The following is a 15,518-nucleotide window of genomic DNA, read 5'->3' on the forward strand; positions in this document are numbered from 1 at the left end:
CTCTAGTAACCTACTAGTTTATCTTAATTATGGAGTTAATATAAAAGTTATTCAAGTACAAATTGTGGTGCATCTTATTAAAAAATGAAACAAATAAATTGATTACAAAAACTTGATTAGAATTGCAACGAAATGATAAAATCGTAACATTATTATAAAAACTAAAATTTTCAAATAAAAATGTAACAATGTGCAAGTTTTGGATTTATTTTTGGCTAAATATATATATTAGACCCTCATATTTGGTTCAGTTTTGAATTTGAGTCCTAATGAACTGTTTTTTCGATGGAAATTATAAAAAGTTCACATCGGACCCTTCAAACATAAAATGCCACAGCTCCATTAGTAATTGGCCAATGTGAATCATCGCACCTAATACGTCAGCGCTGAGTTGGCCGGTCACTAACGAACATGTGGAATTTTAGGTTCAGGTGGTCCTTTTATAATGTTAAGTATCTCTATCGGAAAAAAATTCATTAGGATCTAAATTTAAAACCAAACCGGACGAGAGGGTACAAACCGTACATTTGACCTTTATTTTTCTATTAGGCTAAAAAAAGTCTTCTAGATAGAAAATTAAAACAAAATGAAAAAGTAAAATTTTAATGTATACATTTTTAAATTAAAATTTCAATTTTAAAAAAACAGTTGAAGATATTTTTTTCAAAAAAAAATTGATAAATAAACTACCAATAAGATCTAAAAAAATTGAAATTGTAGATTATTTTGTTGAGTGATATATCGTTATGCTAAGCAAATTTTGCCTTGCTAAGTAAAATTTATAATTTTTCTACTGTCTCTCATATCTTGCTCCAATTAGTTTCAGTAATTGTAGATTTTTAGATATAAAAAAGTTGAAAGATTAAAACGGAAGCCAGAGTTTTATAAATAAGTCAATTTTTATGTTAATATTGTTGGAGGGAGAGTTGATATTCGATTTGATCAAGACTATGTAGTGTTTGTTAAATGCTTAAAATTCAAATTCTTTTGATAGATCACGGTAATAATCAGTCCATTGAAAGTAAAATATCGGCGCTCTCAAAATTCCATTCTTATAGATTTTAATTTGCTTTATCTTTGTAACAGTTGATTTGGAGTGTACTTTGATGTTTTTTTATTAATAATATCAACCTTTGCAAAAAAAAATTCGATAATAATTACTTGGTATTAATATTCTATTACATGTCTTAACATTTATACTTATAAGGGGAAAAAAGACATACATGTGAGAATGAGAATCTGGTGAAGCATAATGATCTAAAATCGTGAAAATGAGATTAAGTTAAACTCTTTTGCATTAACATCCGGCAGGAACTAGTCCAGTAATTATGGGCTTGACATTGGAACATTGAGATTTTGTGGCACCTCCGCCGAGCAATTTGATATCGATGTTGCTAAGTTTCACATTCTCGCAAGGAATGCCTTTGCTGCAAATTAGTTGAACTGCAATTGGTGTCGTAGAAGTACCTCTTATATTTTTAAAGCTCACATCACTGATTTTAACTTTTGAATGGCCCTGGAAATATAAGATGAGGACACAAATTAGCACAAATGATAGTTTAACGACTATGGTGTCGATTCAAATTTGTTTCGGCTGGAAATCGAGTTATGTTCAATCGACATTAATTTAATTAGTTACTTACATTCTTGTTGCAGCGATTCCATGGACAGTACATTTGATCAATGAGAATAGGATTGGACACATTCTTCATTATAATGTCTTCAAACCGCAAATTAGAAGCCATGCCATTTTCCATAGCCGGCCAAGATTTGATCCTGAGACCATTATCGGTATTAAAAATGGTGCTATTCGAAATCACAACGCCAGAAACAGGTCCTTCATTCGGATATTTTCCTAGACTTCCAATACTGATGCCATGTCCAGGTCCACATCTTACTCCTTTAATTGTTATTTGCTGGCTAGCATCGCCGATGGAGATACAATCGTCACCGGTAGCGAATGAACTGTCGACAATCTTGACTCCGTTGCAACGCCCAATATGAATTCCGTCTGTATTCAAACTGTGCCCCGGTGCCACGACATTAAATCGTTGGAAAGTAATGTTTTTGCAGCCCATGACGTTGACGTGGAAATTCTTGCTATCGAGGGATGTTACGTCTTCGATTATGGCGTTATCGATGAAATTGAACCTCAAACTCTAATAAACATACAAATAAATTAATTATATCCCAAGCAATCATAATGATTATAGATCACTACAAATATACTAAAAGTGACCATAAATATTTTGATATAAAAAGTGCTAATATATATTATGAAAAGAAATTATGGCATACCCCTGCCGATAAAATATTGTCCTAATTAATTGTTAACGAATCTGATTTTCTATTGAAAATATATTTATATTAATATTAATAATTTAATTTCATGTTATTTTAAAATTCCTGCTATACAGAGCATAAAAATTAATTAACTTTCATGTATAAAGAAAGAGTTATACTGGAGGGATTAATTAGACTTACAATGGGAAGGGCCTTGCATCCTTTTTTCTCCATACAATTATACTTTTTCCATGTCATTTCTCCCTGTCCATCAAAAGTTCCACCGCCGGTAATTTTAAAATGATCAATGTGACTAAAAGCAATCCAGAAATCGCCTTTGAGCTCATTAGGGTCGACCGGTGCCTCGACTGTTCCTTCGACTCGGAGCACCATCGAACCCTTACAAGGACCGGAAATATCGACCTGACGTAATGCATATTTGCCTTTCGGAATCAAAACAATGCTTACACCAACTGAATCACATGCTGCATCCCATGCACTTAATAAAGCCTTGCTAATATCGGCTTCTCCGTTAGCTTTCGCACCGTATTTCGTAACATCGAACGTACCGGCAGCCTGCAGTACTTGAAGGGTTGAGCTAAATAAAAGCAACACTATTGATATTGTTAAGCCATTGGTCCCCATCATCATCATCTTTCCAATCAAATTAATTATATAAATTGATATTTATTTATTTTGGTTTTGGCTTATTAAAATTCTCACTTAATTGGATGAGTTACTCTTTCTCTTTTCTCAGTTCTTGATTTATAGGGCACTCATTCAACTAATTTTAGACAACTAACTTCGATTATCTTTTCCTACATCCAGTTAATTTCATTTTATTTTTCTAAATTTAGAATCTCTCTTAATCGATTCATACAGTTTAATTTACTGTGTATAATATCATTTATTGTCACTCATTTATCAAGTAACAGAAAGTAATGAAACTTGCATCACTCAATTATTGTGGTGTGCTTAATTAGTTTTTTTAGACAATAATTCTTTGTATAATTAATTATTTATTGGAGTACTTTTTTCCCATAAAACAATCCAAAAGATTCTATGGTGAAGCTATTAGACAACCTTGATCAATTTGTTATTCCCAACTATAGAGTAACTTATTACATTTCTTTTATTTTATGTGCATAATTCTCTTCATGGGTTAATTTTAACGTTTTTTTTTTATAAATTATTATAATAGATGTCATTACTAAATAATAGTTTTACCTTATTTATGTAAGTAGTTTTAAAGTTTTTGCTAAATTAAATTTGAAATCAGCGAAAAATCATTAACTTTTACTATTTGTTTAGTAGTCTTTTAAATTATTTAGTTGGGGCGCGTTTTAGATTATCTGTTTATATTCCTGTTGAAAGGAAATTGCATCAATTTTATTAATTTAAGAGACAGGTTGCATCACTAATTTTAATAAAATACAATTAGTTTGAAAATTGGCTAAATTGGATGATAAAATATTGAGAAGATTACTATGAGTCTATGAGGTATCACATATGTTATAATTTATACTTTTATCTCTCATATTTAAAAGTTAAATAATAAAATATTTTATTTTTATTTTCATCAACAATTTAGTTCTTCCATCCATTTTTGTGTTAGTCAACTGAGTCAAAAAAAATTAAATAATAATATTAAATTCAATTTCATCCTTAAAGTTATATTTTTGCTATATCTAAATATTATAAAATTTAGTGAATTAACAACTTCAATTTAATCTTTTAATATATATTAATGTTTTCTTTTTGAAAAAAAAAATTGTTGGTTGTCATTTTTTTAGTTTTAAATGAAATAAGAAAATTTAAAATAGAAAAAAAATAAAAGAGAAAAAACTAAATGAATAAATTTATTAAGCCATTAAATTTAGTAAATTTATAATTTATATTTGTATTTATGTCAATAATAAGTTTAATAAGTTGAACACTACAAGAAAAGTGAGTTTTAGCAACGGTCTATTACAACGACCATTAAAATCGTTACAATACATATACCTTTTATAACGATTATTTTAATGTCGTTTCTAAATATAAGTATTTTACAACGCCTAATAAAATCGTTATTAAAAGTTATACTTTTAGCAACGACTTAATTTATATCGTTTTTAAAGATAATTATTTTGCAACGACTAATCATGTCATTGTAAATTATTAGCTTTACCAACGATTAAATATGTGTCGTTTTTAAATATTATCATTTTACAACAACAAATAATTTCGTTGCTAAAAGAAAGAAGGAATAGTTAAAATCCCACATTGAAAATAAGTGAAATGAGAATGATGCATTCTCACTATAAAAGAAACCCACCTTTCACTATAAAAATAATTTTTACTTTTGTTGTAATATATCAATCAAAAAATAAAAAATATTAAATTTTAATAATAATTGTATTTAAATTATAAAAATTATAAAATTATAAAATTATATAACATATTAAAATAATAATTAATATTATAATCTTTTGACAACGACTTTTTATGGTTACTAATAACTTTTAACAACCAATCTTATAGATTTTGTAAAACCTATAGCAACGACCATTATTTAAAAAAGTCGTTATAAAAAACATTACATTACGCCAACACGCACAACCACATTTGTCGTTGTTAAAAACTTTTAACAACCATATTTTATGTTTTTACAACGACAACTCACGTTTCCAAAAATCAAGTTTCTTGTAGTGGAAATTTAAGTTTTTTTGGTAAAGTCTTTTGACTAGTTAGTTGACTAACATAAAAAATAGACAGAGAGATTAAATCGTTGACGGAAATAAAAATAGAAGATTATATCATTTGATATTTAACAAAAGAGATGAAAGTGTAAATTATGATTTATATGAATGCCTAATTTGCTCAAAAACGTATATATTCCTGAATCCTGGTGACTTTGGCAATGAGGAATATGGCGACTTTGAGGAATAAACAATTAGTTGGTTACTCGCCCATCAAGAGAAATGTACCCTTTGGTTTGGTCTAACTGGTTTGACAAATTCATAGTTTTATTTAATTTTGATATTATATTTTGTATCAACTATATATCATACCGGCTAATACAGGTAATTTCGATCTAACATTAATTGGAGGAAAGAAAATATAGTTTTAATAATATCAAGCCAATACTACTTAAATTGTCACGTCAGATGCAATTTTGTAACACACTAACTTTGAGCTAATGATAGAGAATTGATTAAGCCAATTAGGATTTGGGACAATTCACACACAATGAATTGTACTAAACCGAAATTATATCCAAAGAATTGTCACACACACATTTTAGTTCTAATTCGATAATAAATGAAAAAAGTAATTTATAATTGAGTAATTAGAGTAGTTAGCTAACTGGGACAATTCATACAGAGACACACACGGGGGAACAAAAGTAGTCAAAAAGAAAAGGAATATTTTAGAGCATAAAGATATATGGGCATGGGTGGGGTGGGGTGGCATTCGCTTGGATAAAATGAATCTCTTACCTTTTATTTTGACTGTCTTGTGGATTACGTTATTGTGAGTACAGTCCATACCAAAAATTTGATCATTTTATCTTAAAACTGTCAAAATTAAGTAAAATCCATGTTAAAATTACAAAAGAAACTAAACTTTACGATTGTTTTTACGTAAAACCAGTCGTAAAATTGTATATATTATGGCAATTAATTAAGAATAATAAGCCTGTACCTCCGTACGCGCAAAGTACGCGTCTGCACAACAGATAAAATTCCATATGAAAATGAAGTGCAGCAGAGGAAGTTTCCGGAATGGAAGAAAAAGAATGAGTATATATTAGAGAGAGTCAAAATCAAGATTTGGCGTATATATTTGTTGTACATAAAGTATATATAGTGTATCTATGTTTTCACGTGCAATTTCCATTTTCTTTTACGTTTTCAGCATTTTTATAAGAGTGTAGCAAAAAAATGATGAAAAAGCAACAAAACTTTTTCTTCTTTTCGTTGACTTTTTTGTCAAAATTCTTTTGCATGGATCTTCAGCAAACCATATCTTATCAGCAAGTTGATTACTGATGTCAACTGTGTACATTTTTAACACATGACTACCATTTATGTATGAAGCAAAATTGTTTACAAGTTGTGCATTAATTGCACAGTCATCTTCTAATGGAATATTAAGAAAATTCTACTAGATCAGAACAATAAGATTTCCTGCAAAATTCATATCTTCCGTAGATCACGAGTCATTTTCAAATGGGTTTAGCTAGTACAGCAGATTTGATAGAGTCAGAATGTTTTATCTTGAATACTAGGGGTAATTGATCTAAGGGTATCCAAATTTTCGGTTTTTGTCATTAATGAAAGTCATTTTTATTTCATTGGGAGATTTTTCGACTAAAAAAATGTTAGGGTATTATTTTTTAACTTAAAATTTGTCATGTATGCATGATTTGGTTTTAAAACTCCTCTCCAAAATTGAATTAGAAGGTAAAACTAGTAAAATTTGATAGCTGCGTCCTGCGTGTTAAAATCCGGCTCGTATGTTTGCATTTTGGCTGGAAAAAACTCATTTGGAAAATATTAAAATTTAGTAATCAAATTAAAAAAAACAAAATAATTACCAAAATGGAAAAAAAACGATAGTTTGAGTACTCTCACGATAAATTACCCCGGATACTAGCTTTCGCACACGTAAAACTTCTTGAATGGTTATTTTTTGACGTTTTATTTCTGTTTTCATAAATCTTTCAAAGTCTATATTTATAACCTATTTATATATATAAAAAATTGTTTCATCGTTTACTATTTATAGGTTCTAGTCCGGACAGGGGCCAATTTTTTTTTGAAAATTAAGGTTGGATTTGTAGCAAATTCAGAATTTAAAAAGGTTAAATTCGGGCTGTCGAAAAGTTAGAAGTGAACTAATAAAAAGCTAAGCCTGAGCGAGAAAAAGATTATGAAACTGCCACTGCGTGCTACATAGCTATAGGGTACATACAGTTTGAGAACAATCAAGAGAGAATACAAATCAAAGTGTGTAACTATGAGTTTAGAAGTGATTATATGAAATAAAAATTGAATAGTAAGAGTTCCCACATCAATATTAGAATCCAAAAGTGTGATGACATATAGTGAATTCAACTCCCTACTTTTCAACTAATATAAAATGATGCTTCTTTTCTATGGAATAATCTTCTCAGTTTCTATATAAAGAAACTTCCAAAGTCATAACAAGCAATCCAAAATTAAGCTAAATCTCAATACCCTCCACAATCCTATTATACACAGACAAAACACATGGCCGCCCTATCTTATGATCCAAGGCATCATCTTCAAGCAGGCAAGACCAGTCACGGAGTCATAGTTGAAGAAATTGAAGGTCTTATCAAAGTTTACAAAGGCGGACGCGTCGAAAGACCTCCAATCGTTCCTAATGTTTCTTGTGTTCTAGCACCCGAAGATGGTGTTACAGCAAGAGATGTTTTCATCGATAAGTTCACCAACTTATGGGCTCGTGTTTACGTTCCGAGCCATCCCGGAAGTAGACTGCCTTTGCTAGTTTACTTCCATGGAGGTGGTTTTTGTGCTGGTTCACCTGCTTGGAGCTGTTATCAGAATTTCTTAGTCAATCTTGCTTCAAAATCAGGTTGCATAATCCTGTCAGTAAATTATCGTTTAGCCCCTGAAAATCGACTTCCTTCTGCTTATGATGATGGAACCAACACTCTTATGTGGATTAAACAGCAGGCTTTACTTGGTCCCTCTGAACATAAATGGTGGCTAAGTAAGTGCAACTTCTCTAGCCTGTTCCTAGCAGGGGACAGTGCTGGTGCTAATATAGCTTACAATGTGGCTTCTAATGTCAATTCGGACTCAAGTCTCAGGCCATTTTACCTGAGGGGTATAATTCTGATTCAACCTTTTTTCGGAGGCGAGGCGCGAACTTATTCTGAGAGAAATCTGAATCAACCTGCCAATTCAGCATTAACTCTGTCAGCTTCTGATGCATATTGGCGACTGTCGCTACCTATTGGTGCTAACCGCGATAATCCATACTGCAATCCATTGGCGAATGGAGCGAAAAAATTGCGCGATTTTCAGGTTCCGTCGATAATGGTTTGCATATCAGAGATGGATATAATGAAAGATAGGAACTTGGAATTCTGCAGTGCGTTGAGTAGTGCAGGTAAAAAGGTGGAAAAAGTGATCTATAAAGGAGTTGGACATGCATTTCAGATTCTGCATAACTCTCACTTTTCTCAAATTAGAATTCAAGAAATGATGTCTCACCTCAAGGGTTTCATCAATCAATAGTCATTAAACAGATGTTAGATTTTCTAAGTTTTTATTCTTTTTCCGTTCCTTCATTTGTATCCTGGCATAGACCTCCGTTAGAACTTACATAATTTAATCGTAGCTCAGTTGCATCCAATATCGCCTGTTTAGGAAACTTTTTGTTGATGACCTCAATACTAGATATAACAGAAATCTTGACTCTGCCTTTTGAGCAAAGAATCTGTTAATATTGCAGGAATATTTATATGGTCAAATATATTCCCTTTTCAAAAAGAAAATCACTACAAGTTGCATAAACTCTCAAGACATCTCATTAGTAAACCGACCTACAAAAATATTTATTGATAAGTCGATGTTTTACTCCACAACTTTTAGAGAATAAGAGAACAATAGCTGGACACAGTGCGGTTTAATATACAATATATTCAATGCTAGGCATAATGAGTAGGCCAAATGTCGTAATAAGACCAAACCTTTCATAAAAGTTTCACAAAAATTCCGATCTTTTAATTTTGTCGGTTTTGGTCAAAAACAGATTATTTAGTTTCAATTATGGCCAACTCTCTCAATTTGATTTCAATTAGCCTATGTAGCGCCTACATGGTATGCACATATATTAAAAGGTCAGGACTTTTGTGAAACTAAATAATTCATTTTTGGCCAAGATCGACAAAATTGAAAGATCATGACACTTTGTGACTTTTTTACAACATTTGGCCTAATGAATATAAGAACATCAAAAAAATCTTATTTCAACAATATAAAGTGATGTTGTCGATGGAGTTGTAAGGGGCTGCGCACACGCAGGCCCCTATAGCCACAATTATTAAACTTGATTTGGTAGGGTGAGCCAGGCTAGTGCGGTAGTGCAACACACAAGCGACTCATGAAGGTTCCAGCAGCAAGCTACTGTGATGAACCCGCCCCCTTAAAAAATAAATTTAATATCGTGTGAGTCATTGACCCACATATCAGATATTAAACTGATAAGAACAGATACTACACTTGATCTTAGCCAAAAGGCCGAGAAAGGTATGCTTGACAAACTATTGCAATTTCTTTTTTATAAGCCCTCTTAGCTATTACAGTTTTATTTGTTTTCCATGTGGGATATAAGGGACTGGTTTTGTCATACCATAGCTATAACTCTTTTAAATATCGTCTTTCTTAATGACAATGAGATTCGTCTTAGTTAATAAAAAGGAACAAAGGATCACTTTACCCCCTGAACTTGGCACAAAGTATCAAAAACGTCCAAATTGCGAAAACCGGATCACTTTTACCCTGAACTTGGCAAAACCGGCTCAAAATCCCCCTCGGTGCTGACGTGGCACTTAATTGGAGAGTGAGTTTACTAAAAATCATAATTAACTCTAATTAATCACACTTAAATACTAATTAATTCTAATTAAATTTTAATTAAAGTAAATAACATCAGGGATCTTTTTGAATCTTTTCCCTAATAGCAAAATTTTCAAATTTTTTTAATTCCTTCAACAGATTGGCCGGAAAAATTTCCGGCCAATCCGTTGAAGGAGAACAGACCCACCGGCGGGTCTGTTCTTCAAAAACAGACCTACCGGCGGGTCTGTTCTTGACCCGCCGCCGGTGGGTCTGTTGTTACAGACCCACCAACAGACCCTCCGGTGGGTCTGTTAACAACAGACCCACCGTCGGGTCTGTAAACACAGACTCGACGGTGGGTCTGTTGTTAACAGACCCACCGGAGGGTCTGTGAACTTCAGACCCGACGTCGGGTCTGTTTGCAGCAGACCCGACGTCGGGTCTGAAGTTCACAGACCCTCCGGTGGGTCTGTTAACAACAGACCCACCGGTGGGTCTGTTTTGAACGACCCACCGCGCGGTGGGTCGTTAACGAGGAGCAGATCTGCTCCTCGTTTTTTCGAGGAGCAGATCTGCTCCTTGCTCCTCAGCCTGAGGAGCAATCCTCAGGCGAGGAGCAGGCGAGGAGGAGCAGTTCCTCCTCGCCTGAGAAGAGGAGCAGTGCTCCTCTTCTCAGGCGAGGAGGAGCTGCTCCTCCTCGCCGGAGGTAATTCTTTTTTTAAAAAAAAAATAATTTTTTTTGTAAAAATTACAAAATGGTCCTCTATGTTTTTAATTAACATTAATTTGATATATAATGTTTTAAAATGAAAAGGATTTATTTGTATTTTTTTTAATTATTTGGTATTAATTTAAAATGAGTTAATAAAGTTAGGATCATTTTAAGCTTTTTGCCTTTAAAAACCACCTAGGGCTGGAGAGTGTATCTCACTCTCTTAGGTGAGAGTGGGGAGGGTGGTTTTTGTACCAATTTTGACAAGTTCAGGGTAAAAGTGATCCCGTTTTGCTAATTTTGACGTTTTTGATACTTTGTGCCAAGTTCAGGGGCTAAAGTGATCCTTTGTTCTAATAAAAAGTAACTGAACACAAAATCTGAAAATAAGTCTATATTTTATGTTACGTAAACTTGATGGATAGGAGAAAGTTATGGCATCAACACTGTTTTATCCAAATGAGAGGGTTGGCTACTTTAGCTATAAACTTTTTATTTTCATGTTCATGTTATTTTCATAAAATCGGCACTTGCTTATTCGAAATATAAGGAGAGAGTAATTATTTTAACTTTTTAGCTTTAAGCATGTCTTTAAAATTGGGTATAGTGGCGGGTTGGATTGAATTAATTGTGAACCGATCGACTGCCTAGAAAGTCCAATTAATTATTAAGTTTTTAACTTAAATAAATATAAACTATGTTAAACCGGTTTTACTGATTCAATTGAAAAATTAGGACAAAATTGATTATTTTATTCCAAATTTTAATTTAAAGGCCATCCAAAAAATAATTAGAATTGGCAATTTTAAACACGACACTATTATATAATACAACACAACAGGAAATTAAACGGTTTGGGTCATAAACGGATCCGCATAAATTTCGTGTAAATGGATTATACACGTCTAACCCGTTCAAACACAATTACTTTAATTAAATATTATCTATATTTCAAATTTTACATGTTATTAATTTTTTTTATTTTTTTTATTTTTTATATTGTATATAATTACAATATTCTTCATCTCAAACTATAGTAATAATTCATTTAGTAATATATTAAGTAAATTTTTTGAAGAAATAAATAATTAAATGGATTTAAACGTGTCACTTTAAACGGGTAGACACGTTTTAGTAACGGGTTTATACGTATTGTGCCGTGTAACCCTTGTAACATTCGCGTCGTATTTGGTTTTATATATCAAACCCGATCAATAATTGTGTCGTGTTTATGTTTAAACGGGTTTGACGAATTTATAACTCGCACAAAATGAATTGTCGGGTCTGGGGAAAATTAGCTACATATAAAATAGACATCTTATAAATTTTTTATGCAATTAAAATAATATAATTCAATTCCATATAAATGTTTTTTATTTTATAAGGGGAGCCTCGAAATTATTAGTATTTTTCTAAAGGACTGAAAATTTCAATGGACAGTTTCATTTTTATTTTATTGTTTTTGTAAGATTAAAATCTATAAGATGCACCAGAGCCATATCAGTACATAACAGGGTAGTATGATATTTTTATATGGTTACAGGTGTGAAGCTTGAACTCAGAATTGGTAGAGGGTGTTCTCCAATAAAGGAAAAACCCTTCCAAAAATAAGCGTATGCCATTATAAGCAGCAAGCACACGGTACTCTTTAGTAAAAGGCGAAAGAATAGTTCGCTTTGTGCTTACTGCATGGCTGCGTGAGAAAACCAGTCTGCTTCTGCAATTAGTTTTAAACAATCAAAACAATTGGCTTTACGTTTTAAAGGCGATGTGGGAAGCAAGTAGTTACATTTGTTCTACAACGGCCAATCGCATGGTACATACACTAACAAGTGAAAACTACTAGTCTACTGTCTACTACATTCTAGGCTAATATATGCAAAATACCAAATGGAAATGGAAGTAAAACAACACTGAATGTCTGAAATAAAATCGAAACAAATTACTAGCCAAACACAGCATAAATGCATGAATCGATTTTATATTTTTTATCTAGAGACCACTTAATTTTAATTAAACGGAATATCAATATGAATTTTACTGAACTTCTGAGGCACTAATCAATCATAAACACTACCGGTTTGCTTTTGTTGATTTAATAATTTAATAAAGACATAAAATATAGTAATTTTAACTATCGTGAGTCATAACTATAAAAAATTACTTATAATTGTAGGGCTTTACCCCAAAGGGAGCCCTTCCAGAAATTCTCCAAGGCCCAGGACAAGCCAAGGCCTAGGAGGGGGTTTGGAAATAGTTTTCAACCAATCGAGCTATTTGTGAATGTAAACGAGTCAAATACCATTATGTTCATGTTCAGATTGTTTAAATTAACGAGCATCAAATCAAGATTAAGCTTTATTCATTTAAAATATGAATGAACACGAATCGAGCTTTTATTAAGTCGAATACCGAGCTGCTCGCGAGCAGGTCGGTTCATTTACACTCGTATTTACAATTAACCCTAATTTGAACTTGGTTCGCCTAGTCCCGGCCATTTTGCATTTAAGCACAACTATAATGCGCAAAAAATATTGAACAAACAATCAATTCACCCCATTAACTTTGCACGAAATATCAAAAAAGTCATTTACAAAACTATTGGATTAAACAAACCCGCAATATAACACTCTAACATCAAAGACACCCCTCTGACACAAAAAGAGAGTGAAATTGTTTAATTATTATTTTAATCTTAATTAATCCTAATTTTAAATTAATTAAAATAATTAACATTTTAGTTAATACAAATTATTCTAATTAAACTAAACCCCTAATTGCCACCCACCACAGCCAGAAACCGCCCACTGTCGCCATCTACCACCGTCTTCCGCCGACGAGGAGCAGATCTGCTGCTCCCAACTCCTTACTATGTGAGGAGCTGCTCCTCCTTCTCAAACTAGCAAGAGCATTAATCATTCTTGCATGAGAAGGATCAACTGCTCCTCCTTCTCAAACTAGGAAGAGCATTAATCATTCTTGCATGAGAAGGATCAACTGCTCCTCCTTCTCAAACTAGCAAGAGCATTAATCATTCTTGCATGAGAAGGATCAACTGCTCCTTCTCATAGGAGGAGGAGAACAACTCCTCTTCAGACGAAGAGTACCGCTCCTCCTTAGGGAGGAGAAGCTGCTCCTACGGTTGGTCAGATGGATGCAAGGTAATTGCCGGTGGCAGCGAGTTTTAGTGTTAAAATAATTAAGATAATCAAAATTTTAATTAAAATTTTGTAATTAGTTTTTTATTAATTTGAGTTAATTAAAGTTTTAATTATATTTAATTAAGGTTAGATTAAGATAAATTAACGTCTCTTAGGGGCGAACCTCTTGAGGCGAAGCAACCTAAGAGACGTTATCAATTAGGATTAAAATTTATAATTTAGCAATTTCAATTTTTTTTTTTTTGCGTTTTTGAAATAGAAGGGCGACTTTGATTTAAGTGCAAAGTTGTGGGCTTGTTTAATCTAAACGTTTTGAAAAAGACTTTTTTTATATTTCGTGTCAAGTCGAGGGGGTCTTTTGTTCTCTTTTTTTGGGTCAAAGTTCTGCTAATTTTTTTGACAAGAGAATCCTCTAACTTCTGTAAATCCTCTTCCGTCAATAAAAATATTTTCATTAACTAATGATAAGAAAACCCCAATTAAAAAAAACCCAACATCCTCTCAACAGACTCACCGGAGAAGATCGCACTGCTTCCCATCGTCTCCTTAATTTTTTCTAACACCACAAGGTAATGTGGTACTGGGTGAGGCTAGTTACTTAGCTGTTCTGTACCGCGCACACACTCATCATCAGTCGCTAAAGAAATGGCTAAGAACTACGTGAGAGAGAATGTACCTCTCTCACGATTCGGCGTTTTAGTAGCACAACTCGAATCAATCGTCGCTTCATCTTCTCAACAATCACCTGATCCTTTTCTCTGCTTCGATCTCCTCTCTGATCTCATCTCCGCCATCGACGAAGAGCCTAAGGTTAAAAACTAGTTCAGTTCTTTGTTTTGGATCCAAAAGTTATTTTAATTCCGTTAGGTTTTGAATTTCCACGTGATTGTTGTGTTTGTTTGCTTGTTTTTTCAGGAGTCAATCTTGTTGTGGCAAAGGAAATGCGAGGATGCTCTGTTTTCGCTGCTTGTACTTGGAGCGAAACGGCCGGTGCGTCATTTAGCGTCGGTAGCAATGGCGTCGATTATATATAAAGGAGATGCTATTTCCATTTATTCTAGAGTCGGTGCTCTCCAAGGCTTTCTTTCTGATGGAAAGAAAAATGAGCCGCAGAAAGTTGCTGGTTAGTCTTAGTTTTTTTAGTACTAACACTACTTGATTCTTAGTCAGTTAATTCCTGCTCACTGTATAACACCATATCAACTGTTTTGTAAATATGATAATTATGTTGCTGTGACAGTAATCTATGTATATGCCACATATGCATTGTTTGGAAGTAAAATTATGTTGCTGAGTTATTATTTGCTGCACATAAAGAAATAGCTGAGAGGAATTAACGAGACTACTTGCTGCACAGTGTGTAACATATATTTGTTTCTGTCGTACTTTGTGATGGTGCTGAGTTATTATTTGGTGAATGTGGCATAACTTGGTGTTTTATTATTTAGTAGTTTGTTTTAAATTATAATATTTTTTATAAAAAGCAGGTGTTGCACAATGCTTGGGAGAATTATATCGGTATTTTGGAAGAAGAATTACTTCGGGTTTGCTTGAAACAACGACCATTGCTACTAAACTTATGAAGTTCAATGAGGTAGTGTAATTCCATTTTGGTTTGCCATATACTTACTCATACATATACATGCATGTCTATATTAAAAAATTACAAATAAATAGTAATTTTAAAGCAAACACTCTGAGTAAGAGACAAAATGACCAGAAGGACCTTCCTTTTTATCTATACTATATATATAAGTACGA

The 15,518-nt window shown here is 32.7% G+C and overlaps 3 protein-coding genes and 2 non-coding genes across 6 annotated transcripts in view; 2 read left to right on the forward strand and 3 right to left on the reverse strand.

The window, feature by feature from the left end:
* Window positions 1-1,266: 1,266 nt before the first annotated feature.
* LOC126678630 (polygalacturonase-like) lies at window positions 1,267-2,937 on the reverse strand. The gene is made up of 3 exons (XM_050373525.2): window positions 2,485-2,937; window positions 1,644-2,159; window positions 1,267-1,516 (listed from the first exon to the last, which is right to left on the reverse strand). The coding sequence occupies exons 1-3, from the start codon at window positions 2,935-2,937 to the stop codon at window positions 1,298-1,300; spliced, it is 1,188 nt and encodes a 395-aa protein (XP_050229482.1). The 3' UTR covers window positions 1,267-1,297.
* Window positions 2,938-7,472: 4,535 nt separating this feature from the next.
* Window positions 7,473-8,786, forward strand: LOC126677986 (probable carboxylesterase 17). The gene has a single exon (XM_050372813.2). The coding sequence runs from the start codon at window positions 7,542-7,544 to the stop codon at window positions 8,556-8,558; it is 1,017 nt and encodes a 338-aa protein (XP_050228770.1). The 5' UTR covers window positions 7,473-7,541; the 3' UTR covers window positions 8,559-8,786.
* A 594-nt stretch (window positions 8,787-9,380) lies between these two features.
* LOC126679636 (U2 spliceosomal RNA) lies at window positions 9,381-9,576 on the reverse strand. Its single transcript, XR_007640924.1, has one exon. It is a non-coding gene; the product is annotated as a U2 spliceosomal RNA (small nuclear RNA).
* Window positions 9,577-12,172: 2,596 nt separating this feature from the next.
* Window positions 12,173-12,291, reverse strand: LOC126679642 (U5 spliceosomal RNA). Its single transcript, XR_007640929.1, has one exon. It is a non-coding gene; the product is annotated as a U5 spliceosomal RNA (small nuclear RNA).
* Window positions 12,292-14,179: 1,888 nt separating this feature from the next.
* LOC126677979 (protein SWEETIE) overlaps window positions 14,180-15,518 on the forward strand; it is a 31,052-nt gene continuing 29,713 nt past the window's right edge. The window contains exons 1-3 of one of the 2 annotated variants that reach the window (XM_050372802.1): window positions 14,180-14,567; window positions 14,673-14,880; window positions 15,245-15,351. In XM_050372802.1, coding sequence (XP_050228759.1) covers window positions 14,403-14,567; window positions 14,673-14,880; window positions 15,245-15,351 — 480 coding nt within the window. In that variant the 5' untranslated portion in view covers window positions 14,180-14,402. The remainder of the gene's footprint in view (window positions 14,568-14,672; window positions 14,881-15,244; window positions 15,352-15,518) is intronic. The other variant, XM_050372803.2, reaches the window with a different exon arrangement.

This window comes from Mercurialis annua, linkage group LG4 (assembly GCF_937616625.2).
Source record: "Mercurialis annua linkage group LG4, ddMerAnnu1.2, whole genome shotgun sequence".
Classification (NCBI taxonomy): domain Eukaryota; kingdom Viridiplantae; phylum Streptophyta; class Magnoliopsida; order Malpighiales; family Euphorbiaceae; genus Mercurialis; species Mercurialis annua.

What these genes read in the sequence shown, in the direction of transcription:
- LOC126678630 (XM_050373525.2), bottom strand. Translation starts at nt 2,937, where the DNA reads ATGATGATGATGGGGACCAATGGCTTAACAATATCAATAGTGTTGCTT. An exon ending in GATGCAAGGCCCTTCCCATT is followed by an intron (nt 2,160 to 2,484) that starts GTAAGTCTAATT and finishes TATGTTTATTAG; the next exon opens with AGTTTGAGGTTCAATTTCAT. An exon ending in GGAATCGCTGCAACAAGAAT is followed by an intron (nt 1,517 to 1,643) that starts GTAAGTAACTAA and finishes TTATATTTCCAG; the next exon opens with GGCCATTCAAAAGTTAAAAT.
- LOC126677986 (XM_050372813.2), top strand. Translation starts at nt 7,542, where the DNA reads ATGGCCGCCCTATCTTATGATCCAAGGCATCATCTTCAAGCAGGCAAG.